The sequence below is a fragment of the Homalodisca vitripennis genome, chromosome 7 (genome assembly GCF_021130785.1).
Source record: "Homalodisca vitripennis isolate AUS2020 chromosome 7, UT_GWSS_2.1, whole genome shotgun sequence".
NCBI lineage: Eukaryota > Metazoa > Arthropoda > Insecta > Hemiptera > Cicadellidae > Homalodisca > Homalodisca vitripennis.
Window position 1 is genome coordinate 66,899,339 of NC_060213.1, and position 20,892 is coordinate 66,920,230.

At 33.5% G+C, this 20,892-nt stretch overlaps 1 protein-coding gene across 1 annotated transcript in view; it reads right to left on the reverse strand.

Moving 5' to 3' along the window:
* Positions 1 to 20,892, reverse strand: part of LOC124365958 (cytochrome P450 4c21-like) — a 124,665-nt gene that overhangs the window by 96,515 nt on the left and 7,258 nt on the right. Inside the window, exon 6 of the mRNA XM_046822108.1 lies at positions 19,740 to 19,919. Coding sequence (XP_046678064.1) covers positions 19,740 to 19,919 — 180 coding nt within the window. The remainder of the gene's footprint in view (positions 1 to 19,739; positions 19,920 to 20,892) is intronic.

The window sequence follows — 20,892 nt, forward strand, 5'->3', positions numbered from 1 at the left end:
TCCAGTCAAAGCTATTTTTAGTAGTCAGATGCGTACTCTAAGAGGCCAGAGGTGTTGCCCGTTGCTTCAACGGCAGCTGTTCACACGATTATGAAATTAAGGGAATTATTTAGTAGGTATGGTATTGTAGAGTACATAGTGTCCGACAACGGACCACCCTTTACTAGTCAGGAGTTTAAAGAATTTTGATGTAAAATGGTATCAAACACAGATTTTCACCATCATACCACCCAGAAACCAATGGTGTCGCAGAACGGTCAGTCAGAACTATTAAAAATAAACTGAAAACAGCTCTTCATAATTCAAAGGATTTAGAATTAGCTTTGAGTAATGTTCTGTTCACTTATTGAAATACAGTGTATTCTACTACCAATCTATCGCAAGCTCAATTAATGTTGGGCAGATCGTTAAAATCTAGGTTAGATTTTATTCGCCCAAATGTTAAATCAATAATGTCAGATAATAAAAAAAACAACAATTGTATTATAGGGGTAGTAAAACTAGACAATTAGCTATTGGATAGCCAGAGATTACAGAGGTAGAAATAAATGGATACCAGGTGTGGTAGTTTCACGATTATGAACAGCCGATGAGGTTGAAACGACATATCGACCAGTTGATGGGGTTACAGTGTAGTCCGGAAATGTCTGATTCGACAACAATGCCTAGAGCCCCAGACGCAAGCGTGGCAACAGAGCACACGCAGGAAACGGTCGATATACAGTCGCGGGACAGAGTGAGTGCAAGGTCGCCAGTAGTTTTAGCAACGACCTTGCCCCCCTCTCAGCAAAACCATAACAATAACAGAAACGCTCAGGGGCAAAGCCCCAGCCCACGTACAAATGTAAACAATAGCAGTTCCACCGTTTCACCCAAACAAATGACACCTGTTAGAAGATACCCACTAAGGGATCGTAAACCTGTAGTCAAAATGGTCTTGTAAATACAACCCGATTGTGACTTGTATGTAATTAATATTGTTTAGGTATTATTATTATCGATTTGTTAATTGTGTTCATTCAATGTGTAATTAATTGCTATATTCTGATTTATTGGTTTTGATTGAAGTGTTTTGATTTGTGTTAAATGATTATATTGAGTTTGTATTTTGTTCTCTATAATCTATACTTATAAATACAAAAGAGTATAATGTCAATGTTCTAATTCATTGTAATTGATTTTAAATTGGAGATTAAAAATATAATATATATCTAATATATAAATGACATAAAAAATATATACAAATGTTTTGTTTATTATACCTGTATAACAATTCTGTATAAAATTTCCTTTAATATTTCAGCATTTGACGTTTTCAAAAAGGTATAATAAAAAATAACACAGCTAAAAAACATAATTGATATAAATAAATTAAGCTGTATAAAAAACTGGCGTACATTAAAATGGTCTTTACTACACACTCTTGGTCATATTTTTTTCATCGAGGCAATAAGGCAAACCCAAAATTGGGACCAAAATATAGTTCACTCGAACCAGAAGTGTTCATATTTATTAAACAATTTATTCCTAATTTCATTCATACATACACGGGCGAAGACTTTGAAACTGCGTGTGAAGCTGCGGGTAACTAACTGCTATAAATAATAACACTTTTATATAAGTATTTTGAGGTTTAAGTTATTTTTTCAGCTTTACTTTATCTACAAAAATCTATAATCTAATTCTTTTTATTCCTCAATTTAATTTTAAACACTTTCAAAGCAATCATTATCACAAACGTCTTTATATCATTCAGATGGGTCCTTCAACACATAAAAAACAGACAATGTACACTACGGTAATTAAATTGCATTGCCAAATATGAAGGCGTAAAATGAAGTGCTTAAGTAAGAGTAGTAGCCAGGTAATTTATGGGACTTGATAAATTTACCTATCTCGTAGTTTTACTATTTAGATTCATTCATAAAAATATTGAAACCGAAACCTAATGAGATAGTGGATAAATTGTCATTAAGTAGTTCGTTTATATCTCTCAGTGAAATATACTTGACGTTATACCCTAATAAGAAATAAACAAAATATTTATACCATATTTTATATAATTAAAAATTTCTATACGTGTTAAACCTATCACAAAAGTTTATAAGTGACTAATGTACCATTGGGTTTTGGAGATAAGTTATCGTTCTGAGGTATATCTGACGTCGAATATAATTCGACCCCAATTAATTTTAATAACTTCTGCTTGTAACAAACGATGCCATACAAGACATCTAACTAACTTGCCAGGCAAGAGGATAGGTAAGATTTCGGATATATACCATTGTTATATATTACAAAAATATAACACTACGTTCTAAAGATTGCTGCAATAAACCGCTACTCAAATTTTTAAGTGATACATTAATTGTACAGGAACGGCATGAAGTCCAGATTTGATAGAATGAAACCAAGTTATATTACTGCACATGATCCAAGACCACATTCAATAAGTCACACACGCAATTAAGATTTTGGAAACTTAACACACAGAAATTAATTTAATAATGATTGGTATATATTTAAAAAAAGGTTAGGTATGGTACTATGTTACAGTTAGGAATGTACTAAGGTAACAACTATTGCATTTTTATTTGGAATTATTATTTAATCATAACTTTACTGTAACTATCCTAATTACATAATTTCTATGAAATAAGTTAAGTGTTCCTTGGAGGACTCATCTAGGATTTGAGATAAAGAAATTATGGTGTGTTTGGTAGTATACGAGCTTCAATAATTAAATGTAAAATATTACACATCACTATGTACCAAATAAGACCAATGTACAAGAAGTGAGAGAAATGTTAAAATTATAATTCTGGTACTGGTTAGTAGCCTTCGTGTTATTCGATTTATATATCCAGTAAGCCTACTCCTCAGTAGGGTTCATTTCAGGGCTATTTATACTTCTCGTTAAATCTAAATAGGGTACAGCCAAATCCGATGTGTCAGTTATCTGGGCAACCTTATGGATTTCCAGGAGCTGCACAATGTCGATATTCTAGGTATATCGATAGGTCTAGCCTACTGTGGGAGATTACAGTTGGAGTTGATGGAGCTGCCCTGCTTTGACTGGAAAGGCTGGTCAACGCTGGTTTACCCTTCTACCTAGGAGCCATGACTAAGATTAATGCCCTAAATCCTTCCTCTTGGAGCATAACAGGAGGCGTCCACTACCCCCAACCTTGTCCATCCAGGGTATCCTGTCACTCCGAAAGAAGCGCACAGATCCTTTTAGGACTAAGAGCCATTTATAAGCTTCTTGGATATCGTACAGGAGATAATGTAGCTGCAGGAGATATTATTTCTAAACCTGAAATAAGTGAAATGTTATTTTAAGTTATGATTTATTTGGGTTTATAATGTTTTGTGAATCTCTGAAGTATACTATAGTACGATTAAATGTATGCAAACTGTTACTGGTTGGCTTCTACTAGTCGCACAGTTTCAGGAAGTATTGAATACATATATAGCCTTAAATATTTTCTTGTATCGCGTGTTCTTGCTCTTCGCCTAACCAAATATAAAATGAACGATTTCTTTCTATTTTTGTTTTCCAAAATGTTCAAGTTTTTGCAATTTCCTTCCATGATGATGGTCATCTTATTTAGTTTCATTGATAACTCCGTTATGTATAAACCTAGGGAAAAATCTTAAACCATTGTTCTGGAATACTAACCAAAGTTTTATAAATAACGGAGTTTGATGGAGGCTCTATTTGGAACAAAATGGCGTACTGAACTCGCTAACGAAGATAGCCGAGATATTTATAAGTTTTTTTTTTTTTGGTTCCGGTTTTATTGCAGCAATGATTTCCACAACCCGCGTCACATTGCATAGATTCAGTATATAGTGTATATACACTTTTGAACGGAGGCTAGTTTTAGCTCTGTGGATCATTCGGTAAATGATACCATGAGGAAGATTGCAAAAGGTAAATTTTGTACACACATTTTACCTTAAATACTATGCTGACTGAAACCTCCGAATTGTGGATTGAAGTAAACTTATGTTAGGCTTAATTCTTCGTGACAAATGGACCCTCAACCTTTCTTTGCAAGGCAATTATAACGGTTCATTTAGCTGCAATAAGTTTCCTTCACTGCAGAAATGTATTATCAACTCAAATAGGCCTAACCCTTGGTGACCTTTACGTTAATGTCTATAGACATCTCTCCAGGTTATTCCGAAACAGAAAATTAACTAAGGAGTAGTATTTAAATTTTAAGTTATTTCGTGTTCTTTGCTTTTTCATGAAATATGTTTTCTATAGTGTTTTAATAAATTCAGTCTTTAAAACTGCAACCATCCAAATATTACTGCTTGAATGTAGAACAATGACTAAAAGAAGTATTTATATCTGTTTCTTGATTGAAACATACTCACTACTTTATTATGTTATTTTTATACATCCTTCGATGTAGGATATTGCGAAAATTAAAAGATAAAATATAGATCTTCTAAATTTTAATTCTTTTCAACCTGTGTGTGTCGTTTATCTTAATAAAAAAGATTTATTTTTCTTTGCAAGTAATTAGAAACACTTCTGCAAAATTTTATCTTTTTAAGACATTGGAAATATTCTGAATGAAAAATATAGTTTTTCAGGGATTCAACCCCATATTTACCTCTATTTTTAATAAATCATCATGAAAAACCTTTAATTTGTTTTCCAAGAGCACAAAAACACTTGTACATAAAATGTAATTGATATAGGATATAGGGAATTTGAAAAACAAGTAATTGTTTCTCTCTCTAGAAAACCACTGTAAAAACCCTTGAATACTTACCGTTCTAGAGACATTTGTCACATCTTGTGGTTAACTTTGATATAAGTATGTATGTAACATTAACATAAAGTAACATAACTAATGACAGTAGTATATATGTAAAATTTTTAATATTTCCACACCATTTTAAGTATGGTTTTCAATTGGATAGCATTGCTTATATTTATTTCATGTGAGAAAAGTAACGTAATTACTTCAGTTGGTGTGTGCTATTAATTAAATTATGATTAAGTCAAAACTAGATGTGCATGGGGAAGTAAAAGATCCATTATTAATACGTATTACAGTAAAAGTATTATAATAATGAAAAGTAATGTTGTAATTTGGAAATAATTTTCCATATAATGTTCCCAAAGATTATATTGAAAATTAAGTAATTTCTGGCCGCGAGTCCAATCGTTGCCAGAAATTAATCAAACGAAATAAAATGGTATTTTTATTAGTTATAAAAATACTAGCAGTTGCCCGCGGCTTCGCACGCAATTTCCCGTTGAAAACAGTACACTATATTCAATTATTCTTTTTCTATCACATTTTAAGCATTGCTGAGATAATTGATAGTCGTTCCTTCGTGAGCCTCTTGGGCGCATTGTGAAGGTGGTACATATTCCAGCCTCTATCATTCGTGGTTTTTGCTAGGTGTTGATAAAGTGTCTTCTTTCAGCTCTTTTCATTTAACTTCGATGTAACCAAATTCGATTACCTTATGTGCAAACAAACATTCACGGATTTTTACAATGAGGTTATTTTCATAATAGCGTTTAATATTATTTTCATTGCATTAGATAGTTTATTGATCATTGGTGCAATCTGAATTTAAAATTAGGCAATGACGTCCTCTATGCAACCTGCATTACACTACTGATCAAGCACTTTACAATAAACATTTTCGGAATTTTAAATGTAAACAAATGTGTCTGCCTCTGTGATGAACTTCAGCTGAAAGTATTAACAGCTGTTAAGTATCAGTTCGCTTTGTATTACGTGTCGTAGCGCAGTCTGTCGGATCAAATATAAAACACTCCAACATCAACAAAAATTTATAATTAAAAGATTAATTAAATCTATGTGTCCCTCTCAAAAAGTATGCCTATGTTACTTCCAGGAACGTGTAGAATCACTGTACAAAATTTCACGATGTTTCGTGCATTGGTTCCAGAGTTATAACAGAATATACAAACAAACATTCGTATTTATATATATAGATTTTAGTAAAAATTAGAGTTAAGTAAATATTTATTTTACTAAACTACTAATACTGTATACAGCAAGAACAAGAGATCCAAATGAATAAATTAAAATAATTATCGACAATACAGCATCTAATCGTATTTAGACAGTAAAATAACAATATTTTTCATTTTTAAATCCAATCCTGTACATGTATATACAAGCAAATTGAAATTTATATTAAAAATATGTTTTAAATATAAAAAAAAAACATTCACCATTATATCATGCCTTTTATTATTTATATTTTGTACCTTTTTGTGGCGCAATATAATAACCAAGGTTTTCCAGCTCCTTTTACGGGAAAAATATGAATTATTGTTTCCTGTTTCTTCTACAATGTTCAAAAGCAGTATTTACCTTCAATTATTTCAAATGGGCACCTTCACCTGATTCTTTTTCAATTATTTTTTCTTTTATATTGTAACAGGTAGGACCTTATATACAAAAGTTTTTGACTACTCAATGTTCTTACCACATCTGAAAACTTAGCTGCTGTGAACTAAAACGAAATTTAACAACGAGTTTCGTTTCCCTTAAACTACATAAATTTGTTAAATTGATAGTGAAGTTTCTATCGGAGTTTCCTCTAAGGCTCGCGACATTTTTCAATGAAATGCTATTCCAGAGTCGATCCCTAAATCAATGTCATTCTGCCTCAGATAGTACCATGTTATCACGACTCAAGCGCTTCTCTTCACCGCCGAGACTTCGCGACAGAATTAATTTCACCCTTGACACTTCTCCTTATTTCTCTTACTCATAACATATGATCACATACAAAATACATTTGAGCTTCTTTACTTTAAAATGTAATTTTTAGGTTTAATAATAATAAAATACTACTGTTATATTGCTCAACGTCGAAGGACTAGTTTTGTAACTCATTGATCATTTCTTGGTATGAATTTATAAATATAGCAAATGTTTGATTATGTATATCTGGTAGTTTTATGTTGTTAATATAGTAATGTTAGTGGATTACGGAAATTTTTGAAATTTTATTATCCTTTCAAACCTTCTATCGATAATTACGAACTTTAAACAAAAAATAGTTGTGTAGTTCCCAGCACATTTTAGTTCTATTTTACTTGTTAAAAAAGGAAGGTTTCAAAGTAAAAATTCAAACCAATGTATCGATTAATAAAAATAAAAAAGTAATAAACATTGCATTACAAATTTATTTATGGTAAATTATAGTAATTGCATGTGTTTCTGTAACAAATGGTATACACTGTTTTGTAAATCAGTTTTATTGATCTCCTTTTTCATACGCAGTTTTCAAAATTTCTAGGAATAAAAATGTAAGGTTAAATAAATGAGACTTGAAATCCTGTAAAACATAATGAAACCAAAATGAGCCAAAAACACACGCTTGGAATAAAAATGATCTGAAAAAAACGATGAAAAAAATCAGAAGCATTATCAAATTAAAGTTGTTCCATCGACTGTAATTTTTAATGAGCCGCATGAGAAAAAAAGAGAAATTGTGTCAGCCTACTGAACGATAAACTTAAATTACGCTTAGCCAAATTCTATTGGACATACAACATCATATAAATCACTCTCGTATATTTGAAAATTAAGTTTATTGAAAATGTTAGACTATAAATAAAATCGTTCATGAAAACTGGCGGAAGAAACTTCCCTAAACGCTCAACTAATAATCATAAAATAAACAAGTTTACCACAAGCCATATGTTTATTCCACACATGTATGGGTTTCAATGGATTTTAAAAAGAGACGATTTACAATGAAAAACTTTAAATTTGTGTTCCTCTCAATATAGATTGTGTTATTCTAAACAGAACGTTTATATTCAATCAGGATTTTGTTTTACTTATCCTTAGACGACTAAAAATAATTAATTGTTCGTTTAATGAATGAATTGTACGGATAACAATGGATTCAAAAAGTACTATTAATAAATATGTATAAATCCGAGCTAAGTGGATTATATGAATGAATGAAAATAGGTGTGAATCTTAGTATGAGCCTGGTGACTCATTGCTCCAACCCAACATGATTCCTATAAAGGGAGTCCTAAGTTCGCTTCACGAGCTGAAGAATAGTTGCTCCAAGTTTGATATCTTGCAGAGCTTGAACTTGCAGCAGACTCCTTTTCTTAGACGCCAGCGCTACGCAATCAAAGAGGTTTCAAAAGCCAGATTCATGGCTTCATGATAGACATAAGTGTGTATATTTATTGAAATCGTATCGTTATAGAGTAATCTTTGTCAAATGACTCTAGAAGTGGTCATGTCTAGCAAAGAAAGCAAATTACTTTCCTCAGGTTATCTTTGTCCCAGCCACCCAGCCACGCAAGGACTCGGCAAAAGCGGCATTGATTTTTATACAGATTACTGCTAGATTGATACTGGAACCTTCGACTGTGTTCATTATAAACCCATGTTTTTACTGCGCGCACAGCCTGGGAACTGGTACTTCCACAGACTGGCTGAGGACGAACAAATGTGGCCCCATAATTAATTACCAGTGATCCCACGGTGCCCCGGCAGCGGCTATACAATAGAACGTCACGTAGTATGGAACGTACGCAAGCATCTATTGTTTATATTGCTTTCCTACCTCAGAATAATAATATTTTGGTTGGATACGTCTACAATGAAAGAATAAATAATGTGTCATAAAAGTAATGTTATAAATTAAACTTTTATTAACTAAGTACATCAAAATACGATTGTTATGTTTTACAATGTAATAAAAAGGATGTAATTAAATACTTGGCTACAGTCACACAGAGAGAAACCGAAGCGTTATTTCATTTGAAATAACTCAATAATGGATGAAACTGTATATTTTCTCTTTTATAAAGTTAGTGTCTGCAAGCAGCTTTATCACGCACAAACAGCCAGTTGGATAGTTACTGCCTAAATGCTCTTTAATAATATTACATACGAACTAAAAGAGTTAATTTGTTTTGAAGTTATAGAATTATTTTGAGAATTCAATACTTTCTTGAAAGCATTTACAAACCTAATAAAAGCTGTATCAACACAAAGGGCGAAATCAATTTTCATCCAGACCCATTACTACATTTCAGGATATAGTAGTACAGAATTATTACAAGACGTAAATTTCTGGGTGGATTTTAAAGGAATACAAGGATTTGAAACTAACAATTTGAACATGAAGCATGGCATTATATATTTCAGGTAGGAATGAGATTTAATAAATTAATGTGATTAACGGGAAAAAACGATGTTACCACACGAAGGTCAGAAGCATGAATAAGGCTTAAAAAGTTAAAACAATAACTTTCAGCCGGCATTTATTATACGTGAAAATTATACAGCTTCAACTAGATATTTACTGAATTTATTCAGAAAATTATAAATTTTTGACTAGTGTAGTAATTTAAATTGTGTAGAGCAACCTGTTCATCAATAGTTACCAATTTAAAATGGATAGCTATGGATGTAGATATAAACAAATGAAGCTATGGAAGCTATAAATAGGAAGTAGGCTTCATTCACATCAGGTGTATGGTTAGAATTCGAGGTAAATGAGTTTGTGTTTGCAAAAGTGTGCACGGGACTGTAACGGTGCGTCGTAAACAGATAAACGTTATTACGAGCATCCATATTTTGACGGAACACCGGCATAATGTAAGCTATGATGACTTGTTTTAGACTAAAGATTACAGGCAGATTAGGATTGTGTTTAAGATTTATCTATAAACTCCTCCCACTTTCTATCTCTTTTAAACTACATTTTTACACTGATATTTTAACGTACCGCAGTATTCTGGGATCCGCCCGGTAGCATCATCAGGAATACTGAGGTTCAGAACCACGTTTGTTTTCTGAACCTAGAAACAAATGATAGGGATTCAGGAAAGTCTATGGATTAGTATCAAGACTACCACGCTGCTGAGTTATAAGCTACTCTCTGTGCAATAATTTCTAAAACAAACGCAAGTTTAGAACAAATAACCAATGCTCTTTTACACTAGTAACCTTTTGGTAATATCCTGAAATAGAATAGAAAACAACGCTTCTATGAATACGCTCGTTGAGAAAATCTGTCATATTTACGAAACAATAAATCAATAATCTTTATTTCCAAAAGACATTACAATCATTTGTTAACACAAAAATATATCACAAAAGTAGATAAAAGTGCAATGGCTGGACACCTCCGAGCTAATAGCTGAGTTGAGTTGCCATCTTTATTTAATTAAAGGCAGATGAGCTTGGTATCTCCTTGGCAGAAACGATCGCGGACTCGTCAGTACGCTTGAGGACATCAGATCGGTTACCGGCATCTACCATATGATTTTGCTTGAAGCAACCACAGAGACCTTGTAACAACACCTGAGGATGCAGCAGCAGAGATAGCACGACTAAAAAGGAGATAAAATGCCTTAACAAAGAGTTCCAGAGTCTCCTAGATCATACAATAGAATCCGACACCCGCCAGAGTTTCCTCGTCCCGCGATGACCAGACGACCCACGCTCCCGTGACTTCGGAACGCGATGTGCAGTGCGAGCTGCTCCTCAGCCCACCCGCTTCTGTGGAGGTCGGAGTGCAGTGCGACCTGCCGGAACAGCCAACCGCTGGCACTTGTGAACGAGCTGACCTTCTCCACAGATTGAGGACAACAATAGAGGTCTTGGAGACTGAGAATCAGAGTCTGAAGCAGCAGCTGAAAACTTGCGAGTGCGCTAATCTTAAACAGAACAACAGGTGGACTGAAGTGAAGAGGAAGCCCAAATATCCAGTACCGGTTCAAAATAAATTTATTTGCCCCCAACAAAAAATTGAATCGTTTTCTAAAATGAAAAAAGGAAAAATTATCTAATTGACTTTAAAAAAACCTAAAATAAATTATTGCAAGGTCTAAAAACCCCTAAACGCAACGTACAATTCAAGTCCATAACTCGTCGAGGGGACAGCCACGCTCGCCACATCGCTGGACTCGTGAAGAAACAGATCGGCCCTGCAAACGCGGTGAGTGACGTCTGTGCACCCGGCGTCTGGATATTGTGAGACCAGCTCAACAGGCATCTGAGCCCCGGCCCTGCTGCGAGGTGCTGATCGCCGGCACTAACGACCTGGTGCGACGGGCAGCGGAATATTTACCCCCCTCTGGAGGGGTACATCGCTGCTGGATCTTCCAGCACCGAGATCGTCCTCACCACACTGCCGCATCGCCACGATCTGGACCCGACCCACCCTGTCCACTATCAGACCGTGCTCGTGAATGCTTACATTGAGGAACTGGCTGCTAGACAAAATTTTTGAGTGTTAAACTTCGATGACATCAGCCGTAGGTATTTCACGAGACATGGCCAACATCTCTCCTGGCGGGGCAAGCGGTTACTGGCTGGGATCACCGTGGCGGCGATGAGACCAGCCATTCAATAATCAGAAATAAAGGCGCAGCAGCGACTCGGGGAATCCTTGCGCAACGGCTGCTTCCACCTCCAGCATGCCAACGTCTGCTGCTGCCTGAGGAGAGCCGACGACCACCCCTCAACGGCCAGCTAGCGCCCAGGATGTCTCTTATGCGGACGCCGTGAGACGCTCCCTCAGTCCAGACATTCTGCATATAAAAGGATGCTCTGCGAACTTAAAAGAAAAATTCAGTTTTTTAGGGGCCCACTTTACAGCAAAGGACTAAATTGACAGACCAAAATCTGCAAAATCAGACAAATCAATAATTACATTGGAGACGTTGTTGAAGTTTTAGAAGCGATAGCTGTTTTAAAAATGGAGTCACATGCTCATAACGTCTGAGATTGAAAATAAATCTGATATAACAGTTTTGAGCACGTTGAGGCCTGCCCGAAAGCTTAACAGTCATGTCACTGATTACAGCGTCACAGTAGTTGAAGTGTGCCAGTATGAGAGTTTTAACCAGCATAACCTTGAAACTGGACGTGAATTTTGAACATACTGATATAATTATTGAAGATAAAACTTATAAAGGAACTCAAGGTTTATGGAGATTATTAACAGACAATAATATTTCAAAAATTATTGTTATTCCGAAGAAAATTTGCAAAAGTATACTGAAATTTTATGGAAATTAGATTCAATTTACAAAATCCACGATCCATCAACTAAAAAACCTAAATCAAGCAGTGGTGAAAAATATATAAATTTAATTAAACCAATTTGGGGAAAACGAATCGAAGGATTTGGTGTAAGAAAATACAGTGATAATAAGATTGGATACAGATATATCGATGATTTGACAAAACTTGGTGGAATTATTATTTACATTTATGCTCAAGAAAAGGCTGGAAACAACAAATGTTTAAATAAAAGGAAAGCGGTTAAAGATTTTATTTCAAACAAAATAATGAAGTGATTAAAAATCAGATGGAATCAAATATTTAGAACGAATCTTGCCACAAATAAGTTCTCCAATATTAGGTAGTGGACTTTTAAACAATTTTATCAACAATTTACCTTTTGAATTTCACGTACCAGGCTATCAATATCTGGGGCCTGAGACAAAGCTTGAAAAAAGACTAAAAAGAGGAGATCCCGGTACAAATAAATTAGATCAAGCTGCGATTGAACATGCTAGTTTTTATGCAAAACATAGAGACACAAATTCCAGACATATTGCAGATAAAGGTTTACAAGACAAGGCAATAGATCGATTTTTATCACAAAATGCTAGTTTAGGTAAGAGATTTGTCGCAATTCCAACAGCAATGTTTTTAAAGAGAAAACTAGGAATGGGAACCGAAGAGAACTTGGAATTTTAGCTATACAAATGGAGAAACAATCTGTGAACGTAAATTTTAGTACTAATTAGAAAGAAAAAAATAAATTCTGCCTTTAAAAAGAAAATACCTGTTACTATTCAATTTAAAATAGATCAACTAAAAATTGGTGAAGATAAAATATTTTTAACGAATAGGCAATACAATAAACGCGAAAAACGATAAAGGTGTCAGAATAGAATTTTCGTATAATCAGTGAAAATAACTTAAAAGTAGTGAACTTTTGAAAGATTTATTAGATTTTGGAGTCGTTGAAAATGTTGTTCCATATGTTAGAAAAGCTGCTCCAAATGTAAAAAAAAGATGTGATTTCTATTGTTTGAACAATTTTAAATTGGTTAGATAAAGAGTTAGAAGATGTTACAGGGCTGGGATTAGATGAAAAATAACTTTGAATTACGTGACATCAAACCTTAAAAAAAATTCGATGTGTGCAGAAGAAATCTGTAAAAAATTTAAAATATAGAGGAATTTTTATGCGTGATACATTACCTGAAAAGATTAAGAAATTGGAATGTGGAATTTTGAATTTAGACTCGATTGTGGGACGTGGAACGCATTGGATTTGTTATTATAAAAATTCATATTATTTTGATTCATATAGAAGAATTAAGGACAAACCGCCGATAGAATTGATCAAATATTTGAAAAAAATCAAGCGTCTACTACAAGACTAAAGATCCCCCAATTTGTGGTCATCCACTGTATTTGTTTTTGTTTTAAACGAATTGACTAATATTAAAGATTTAAAAAAGTTGTGAACAAATTATTACATAATAAATATGGATTACCAAAATATTTGTGATGTGTTTGGAACACAGATTATCTATGAAAATATTCAAAATATAGGTGAAAGTACTCGAAATAAAATTAATAGTTTAAATTTTGATGTTTGAGAAATAAGTTTGATAATGAGATTGAAAATTTATTTCAAAACCTTCCAGACTCGGGTTTTATTGATGAAAAAATAGAGGATTTAAAAGGTAAGTTCAAAAGAAACATTGTAAAGAAGGAAAATGATTTTGATACTGGAGCAAAAAAACTCTTTAATAATTTTATGTTTCATATCGTAAAAGCCGATAAAATTACTGATGTGATCAAAGTTTAAAAAAAATTATTATAGTTTGGCTAGTAAAAAAATAATTGTCGGTGTCCGACCAAGTATTGACAAACTTGATGTTATTAAAGAACAAATATTGAAAACTCTAAAATTATCACAAAAAATTAATATTGTTGACTTAAATGATCCGAGTGTTAAAAATTCTTTAGATTTTAAGGGAAGAAGAATTATCGGTGTTAGTAAGGAATTTTCCGTTTGAAGTTATCGTAAAATAGCAATTAGATGGTCATATTAAAATGTTTGATAAAATAAACCAAAATTATGAGTATCATAAACTACATGTTAAAGATTTTACAATAGAAGTCTATGACATCTTAAAAGCCCGAAATAAAAGATCTATATAAAATTGTAATGAAATTAATGAAAAATTTATTAAAATTGAGCATGATTTCTATAAGTTTTAAGATGATATTCATGAACCTTTGAAAGAAATAACGAACTTCTTAATAGAATACGTGTTACTCATAAATATCAGTTTGATAAATTTACGGATAATTTCAATAAATATAAACAAGATGTTAATAAAACTTTTGAAAACATTGAGAACATATTTAATGGATTAGATAGTTATTATGACTAAATTTACTTATATAAATGGCACTCATATGTTGTGTGAGGTGTAAGGCAAAAACTACAACAAATGATGTAAAATATTATGCAAACATCAATGGAGTTAAGAGAATTTCTGGAAAATGTGCTGAATGTTACACTAAAAAGAGCCAAGTTATAAAAACTAGGTTTTTCATAAAAAATAGAGATGGCTTGACATTACACAGCTTTCCATCTTTTTAAATGCAACACGAAAGAGATTTGAAAAAAGAACATTGGGATGATATTTCTCAAAAATATGAACTATCCGAAGATATGATGCGATTGTACACTGATTTAAATTGGTATAACGTTGCAAAATATCAAACTTTGTCCTCAGAATTCTTTAGAGATAATATAAATTATCAATTGAAAGAACGCATGCCTGTTATGTGCCTTTATCAAAATTTTAACACAGGATTTTTGGAAGAATTTAAAGATTCAGTTGATTGGAACAATATTATAGAAAGCGGTTACTATCCTGTGCAAATTTTATTGAAATATGTGGCTGAAATTCCAAAATGTAAAGCACAAAATCCCGAATATGACGAACTAGATCAATACTAAATGACTAAAATAGATATAATTTCTTATAAAAACGCACATTAAATCATTGGAAAAATATTCTTCTTATACATGATGTTTCAAATTTTGTAAAAAAATTTGAAATTATTTCTTAGTAAATGACGGACTACAAAAAGTATTCAGGCGATATTGAGAGAGTTTAAAAATTTCTTTCCAATTAGTAAACAACATTTGAATGAACCGAATAAAAGAACTGAGTTTAATATTGATTTTGGAAATAATTTTTGCTCGTCTAGATTTCAGTATTATATTTCTGGAACTTTAACAAAACAAGATGATCAAGCACATCTTGGAACAAATGATGTGAGATTAATTGATAAGCTCGTGCCGTTTTTATTCTCTAAAATTAAAGTAAGTAAACACAATAAATTGATAGAATAAATTGAAAATTGTGGTCAATTAAGTACTATTAAAGGAACAATACCTTATTCCAAAAGTGATGTATTTTCAAATAGTTTTGAATCAACTTTTTAGATGAAGACAAGGCTATTTCTTACTATGAATAGCACCAAATCAGATGCTGTACGCTGCGACCAAATATCATTCAAAATGATAAATACAGCTATGCCCTAAAAAGCATGACCCACTTAGTGAATTTGAGTTTGGACACTCAAATCTTCCATACCAATTGGAAGATGAGTATTGTACACTCTTTACCAAAGGTCACACCCCCATCTACTGTGCAGAATTTAAGTCTAATTTCTGCTTTGCCTGCAATGTCTTAAATAATTGAAAAAAATTGTTATCAAACAGATGAATCAGTTCATAATATCAGAGAATATTATGCCAAAACTTCAGTCTGGTTTTCGCCAAAATCACAGCACCTGTACAGCTTTGGTCAATTTGTTTGAGGATTTATTTAGAGCTAAAGATAGAGGAAAATATAGTTATTTGGTTCTTTTCAGATTATTCACAAGACTTCGACTCTATAAACCACAAGTTATTGATTGCAAAATTGAATTATTATGGGTTTGATCAAGGCATTCGAAATTGGTTGAAATCTTATCTCCAAGAACGACTGCAGGTAACAAAATTGAGAAATGGGTTTTCCAGCCCCTTTTTCAGACTGCGAGGCGTGTCTCAAGGTAGTTGCTTGGTCCAATATTGTTTAACCTGTACACGTCTGATCTGCCGAGGTGTGTAAGACACTGCACAGCTCACCTTTACGCAGACCATTGCCAGTTACATTTGTCCTATGATAATGAAGCTGCAAACACAGCTATCCTACAAATAAATTCCGATCTGCTGAATATCTCTGACTGGTCTCAGGAAAATGGCCTAAAGTTAAACATAGGCAAATGTAACGTCCTATGGAGACCCTCAGTGAACACCACGTGTGTTGTGATCGACGGCAGGAGGTTTGCAGTGAAAATAGTGTTAAAACTCTGGGCGTTGTGCTTGACAGCAATCTCACCTTCTCTGAGCACGTAACATTTAGTGTTTAGCGGGCTGTAGGTCGTTTGAGAGGGCTGCACAGATACGAAACACTACTTCCAGAGTGTGCCAAGATGCAATTCATGCAGTCAATGGACTTATCTATATTTAACTACTGCTATCCTGCATACCGAAATAGTATTACACAGGAGGACGCTAGCAGAAATCAAAGGCTGCAAAATTCATCCATAAGATTTATCTTCAGCCTTAGTAAATTTGATCACCTGTCTCCTTCTCGAAAAGATTCTAATATCATCGCAGCAATGCAGGACGTGTGCAGAATGATGACCTGCTGCATGGTCCACAAGGCACTAAAAACCGGGGAGCACGAGTATCTCAGCAAGAGAATCCTTCGTCGGGAGGATGTGTCTGAGCGCAGCACACGGCAACGTAGATTGCTCCACTTCCCTAAAGTACGTGTTGAGGTTGGGCAAAAAGGTTTTGAATATATCGGTCCGACCATGTTCAACGGTCCCCCTGTTAACCTCAAACAAATTAGATATGTTCCTAATTTCAAACTTAAACTTAAGGAAACTTTTAGCCATAGTTAGTTGCCATAGGATTGTTTGTGTAAGCTTTATGTTGTGTTGTGATATTTAAGTAGTAATTTACTGTGTGTTTGGATATTTATGTATTTATTTACCTGAGTTGATTTGAAAAACAATTTGTAAAATTGAAATACGCTCGTGTAATAAAGGCATTTGTATTTATTTGTTGATTATTATGCTTTCAAATTTATAATATTATTTGGTTTAAACCGTACAAGATTAGTTTTTCATGCAGATTGCAAAGACAAAGTAACTATCTAATTTTAATTTTAAATTTGCTAGTGGTAATAAACCGTATAATGCATTGAAAATAATATTCAAACGGTGTTCTGAAACTCGCCTTGATAAAAAGTTAAGAGTGATTTTGCACATTAGGATATGGAAGTTCGTTGTCTCTTATAACAGTTTTACTGAAGTTAAATGAAAATTAAAGGGATGGCACTCTTTTACTCTCATATCAGAAGCAGAGTAAAAGCGACGGAAGTAGATGTATTTGGACTAAAGTAGTCTTATTAGGCTTACGTATGCACATATTATCTTGATAGGGTTAAAAATCAATATTACATAAAGCACCAGACCTCATATAAATGAATTAAAATCTAGGTTTGATTCTGAAACCCAAATATGTGTTTATGTGTTGGACAGTGCAATAACATACACTCATCTGTGAAGTCTTAAAAAAATTAGAGCTGAGTGAGTTTAATCTGTCGTATCTGACTCTTTTGTAACCTTTTCAACCGTGCGTAGGTTAGATTTTTTTTTTCTTTAACGGGGAAAATTTTAAACTATCTATATAGCACTCGATAAATCTCAGACAGAAAGTAAACTACTGTACAAGAGCCGAAAGTAGACGCTTTTTAATTGAAGTTCGTTATTGGTTTGTATTATATTTTCTTGGAGGTCATATATACTCGTTCACAAATAAACAATGACACTTGAAATATCTTATATAGAAGTTTAATCTAAAAAGGAACGTTCATACTTTTTTACCAAATTAGGTTTTTGAGACATAGGTATATTTATTTATTTATTCATACAGCAAAACCTAAAATAAACCAAGTAAAATTCGTATTAACGTTTTTAATCTCTCAGCTATTGATTCTGAAATAATATTTACCTAATAAGCTACTTATGTTTAACAAACTTGTAGTGCTTTATCTTATTGCATCATAAATTGTTTTACTTATTAATTTATTGCCTTCAAGTTTGAAAATTACTTTTGCAGTTAAAAAAAATTAAAAAATACCTAACAGCGAGCACTAACCACTAAATTTAATAGTTGGGTTTTACGCACAAAATAATATTCATGAGGGTTCATGCTAAGGTTAGTAATAAATAAATCAATTAAACTCGTATAATCTACAGGAGATTAAAATAAAACTGTCACTATCGTGGTTGGAAGGTGACCAGAAGTGGAGTCTTGCTGTACATTACAGCCTCCAGCTCGTACTCTATGTCCGACATTTTAGTGTGCGATTTCACTCGCAGGCGTCTCAGGATATGGACCAGGGCTGTCTTCAGGATCACCATCGCGTATGCCTTCCCTGAGAATACATTCAGGACATTAACGTCTATGTAGATGTAAAACACGCCAAAGATCCTTTTCAGAATTTCATGAGTCAGAATAATAGACATTATATTGGATCAATGGTGGAAAATGGTCGGTATTTTCATAGATTTCTGTGTATTTAGGATCTTAGATAATATTAGATTATAGATTAGTTTAAAAATTTATAAAAGACTCTTAAGTTCTCAACGCACGAGTGTATATGGCACACTCATAGTTCTACTAGTAGGCCTGCCTACCCCTGTACATTCAAGGAGGTCCATAGCATTCTGCACAATGCTAACGTGCAATTCATCAAAATTGTCTGTGGGTTAGATTAAAAATAGGTTTTCTTAACGACAAGCCTCTCATGTACAAAATAATGCATTGGTGGCCGCCAGCTCCGGTTTATTGTATAGTCTAAAGCTAAAATCTTGAGTAGTGTGCAATCCTAAGTTGCGAAATTGTTTCCCGAAACGATCGTCTAATAACAGTAGAAATTACAAGTGGAAAGGGGCCTTTGTTTAACTGCAATAGGCATTTAGCAATGTTATTGTAATGGCTATATTGAGTTTCATGCCAAATGATGGCCACCAGAAACTCTGCACCGATGACAGTGCTTATCGTTGAACTATTTTCAAATGGTTAAGCAGATGACTTGATTATACCACAAGCCAGTTCAGGCTCAATTATGTGATTTTTTAGTCGCTTCTCACCAACTGGTCAGCGAAACCGTTGCCCCTAAATCCGGCACGTCCAGAAACCAACTGAGATTTACTACATTACAACTAGCTAGAACGGATAAAGACTAGAAATTTATGTCTGCCTTCAAGTAAAATCTGTTCAAGTTAAGAGCGGCCTGGTCATCACATAATAACACTGTCCATTGGTCAATGTTACTCCTAGTCAACCCTACATTAACAAATGTTAAAATAGCATACTAGATTTCAAATTTTAACCTGAAAGTATACAAGATCAATGTTGTCATTTGCAATTGTTCACTTTTTAAATTTATAAATTACACGTAACTATTACCAGAATAATTAGGAGTGCTAGTATATTCCACACAAGAATGTCTGTAACCTTACGTGTATTAAAACTTTTTCATGTTGTTATACGATGTTGCTCACCTATACAGTTGCGGGGACCAGCGCTGAATGGAATAAAAGAGTAGTTATGTCGCAGTTTTTTCTGTTCTGGAGAGAACCGTTCAGGCAGGAACTGCTCGGGATTTGGGAACCGTTCTTTATTCCAACCCAAAGCGTGGAGCATGATCAACACCCGACTACCAGCTGGCAGTGTACAGCTGTCTACAATAAAACAGTGATTATATAGTAACAGTTGTGCTTATACAGGGTTATTGAATAACTAAGAAAGTCAATGATTATACTATATTTATTGTATGTTAGTTTTATGATCATGTGTTACCTATTCATTTATTTGTGGCCTTTGGTGGTGTGATAGTACTTCGGAAAGCTCATTACTTTTATGTATATTAGTAAATGTAAAGCCATAGAAAGTTATCTATGGATAATAAATAGAAACCACACAAAATACATTTTTAAACCTAACAATCGGTTTTAAATTTGTAGCATAGTGTTAATAGATTAATATTAATATTAAATCAATCAATGATTGGCACAATTATAACAATTCAATTTTGTGTCTACGTTACAACGTAATCTTGTCACTAAAAGTAGCCGTTACAATTTTATATCCTAACCTTAACGACTTATCGTAGATGTCTTTTAGTATGAGGAGGATTTTAGTAGAGGACATCAAACTCACCCAACAGAAACAAATTAAAACATTTTCGATAAAGTTTGCTTAAGTAAATATGATGGTCCACAACATTGAATGCTTAACTAAGATCACAAAATAACCCTGCCTGAAGCATACTGCCTTGACTGAAACGAATATATGTTTTGGTAACCGAAGCTGTTGTGGCATTGTTACTTCGGACTGGCCTGAAGCTAAAGTTATTGCTGTGAATAAAAAACGATCCGGGGGCCTGTCAAGCACAAAACAATTATTAAATAATTTTGTTATTTTAACCAATAATTAAGTGGTATGTTAATTACATAAATGAAGAAGAGATCAGATTACAGATCCCGAAACGTAGTGTAACTTTATTGTATCACTGAAATATGGCAAATGTCCTGAGAAACCCTGTTTTCTTCCCAAAACAATAAGCCTAATCTTATTGATCAAAACAACCGAAACTTGAAACACCCAAATTCCTGCGCTGGAAGATGTAAAACCGGTATAAGAAGTTATATTTCA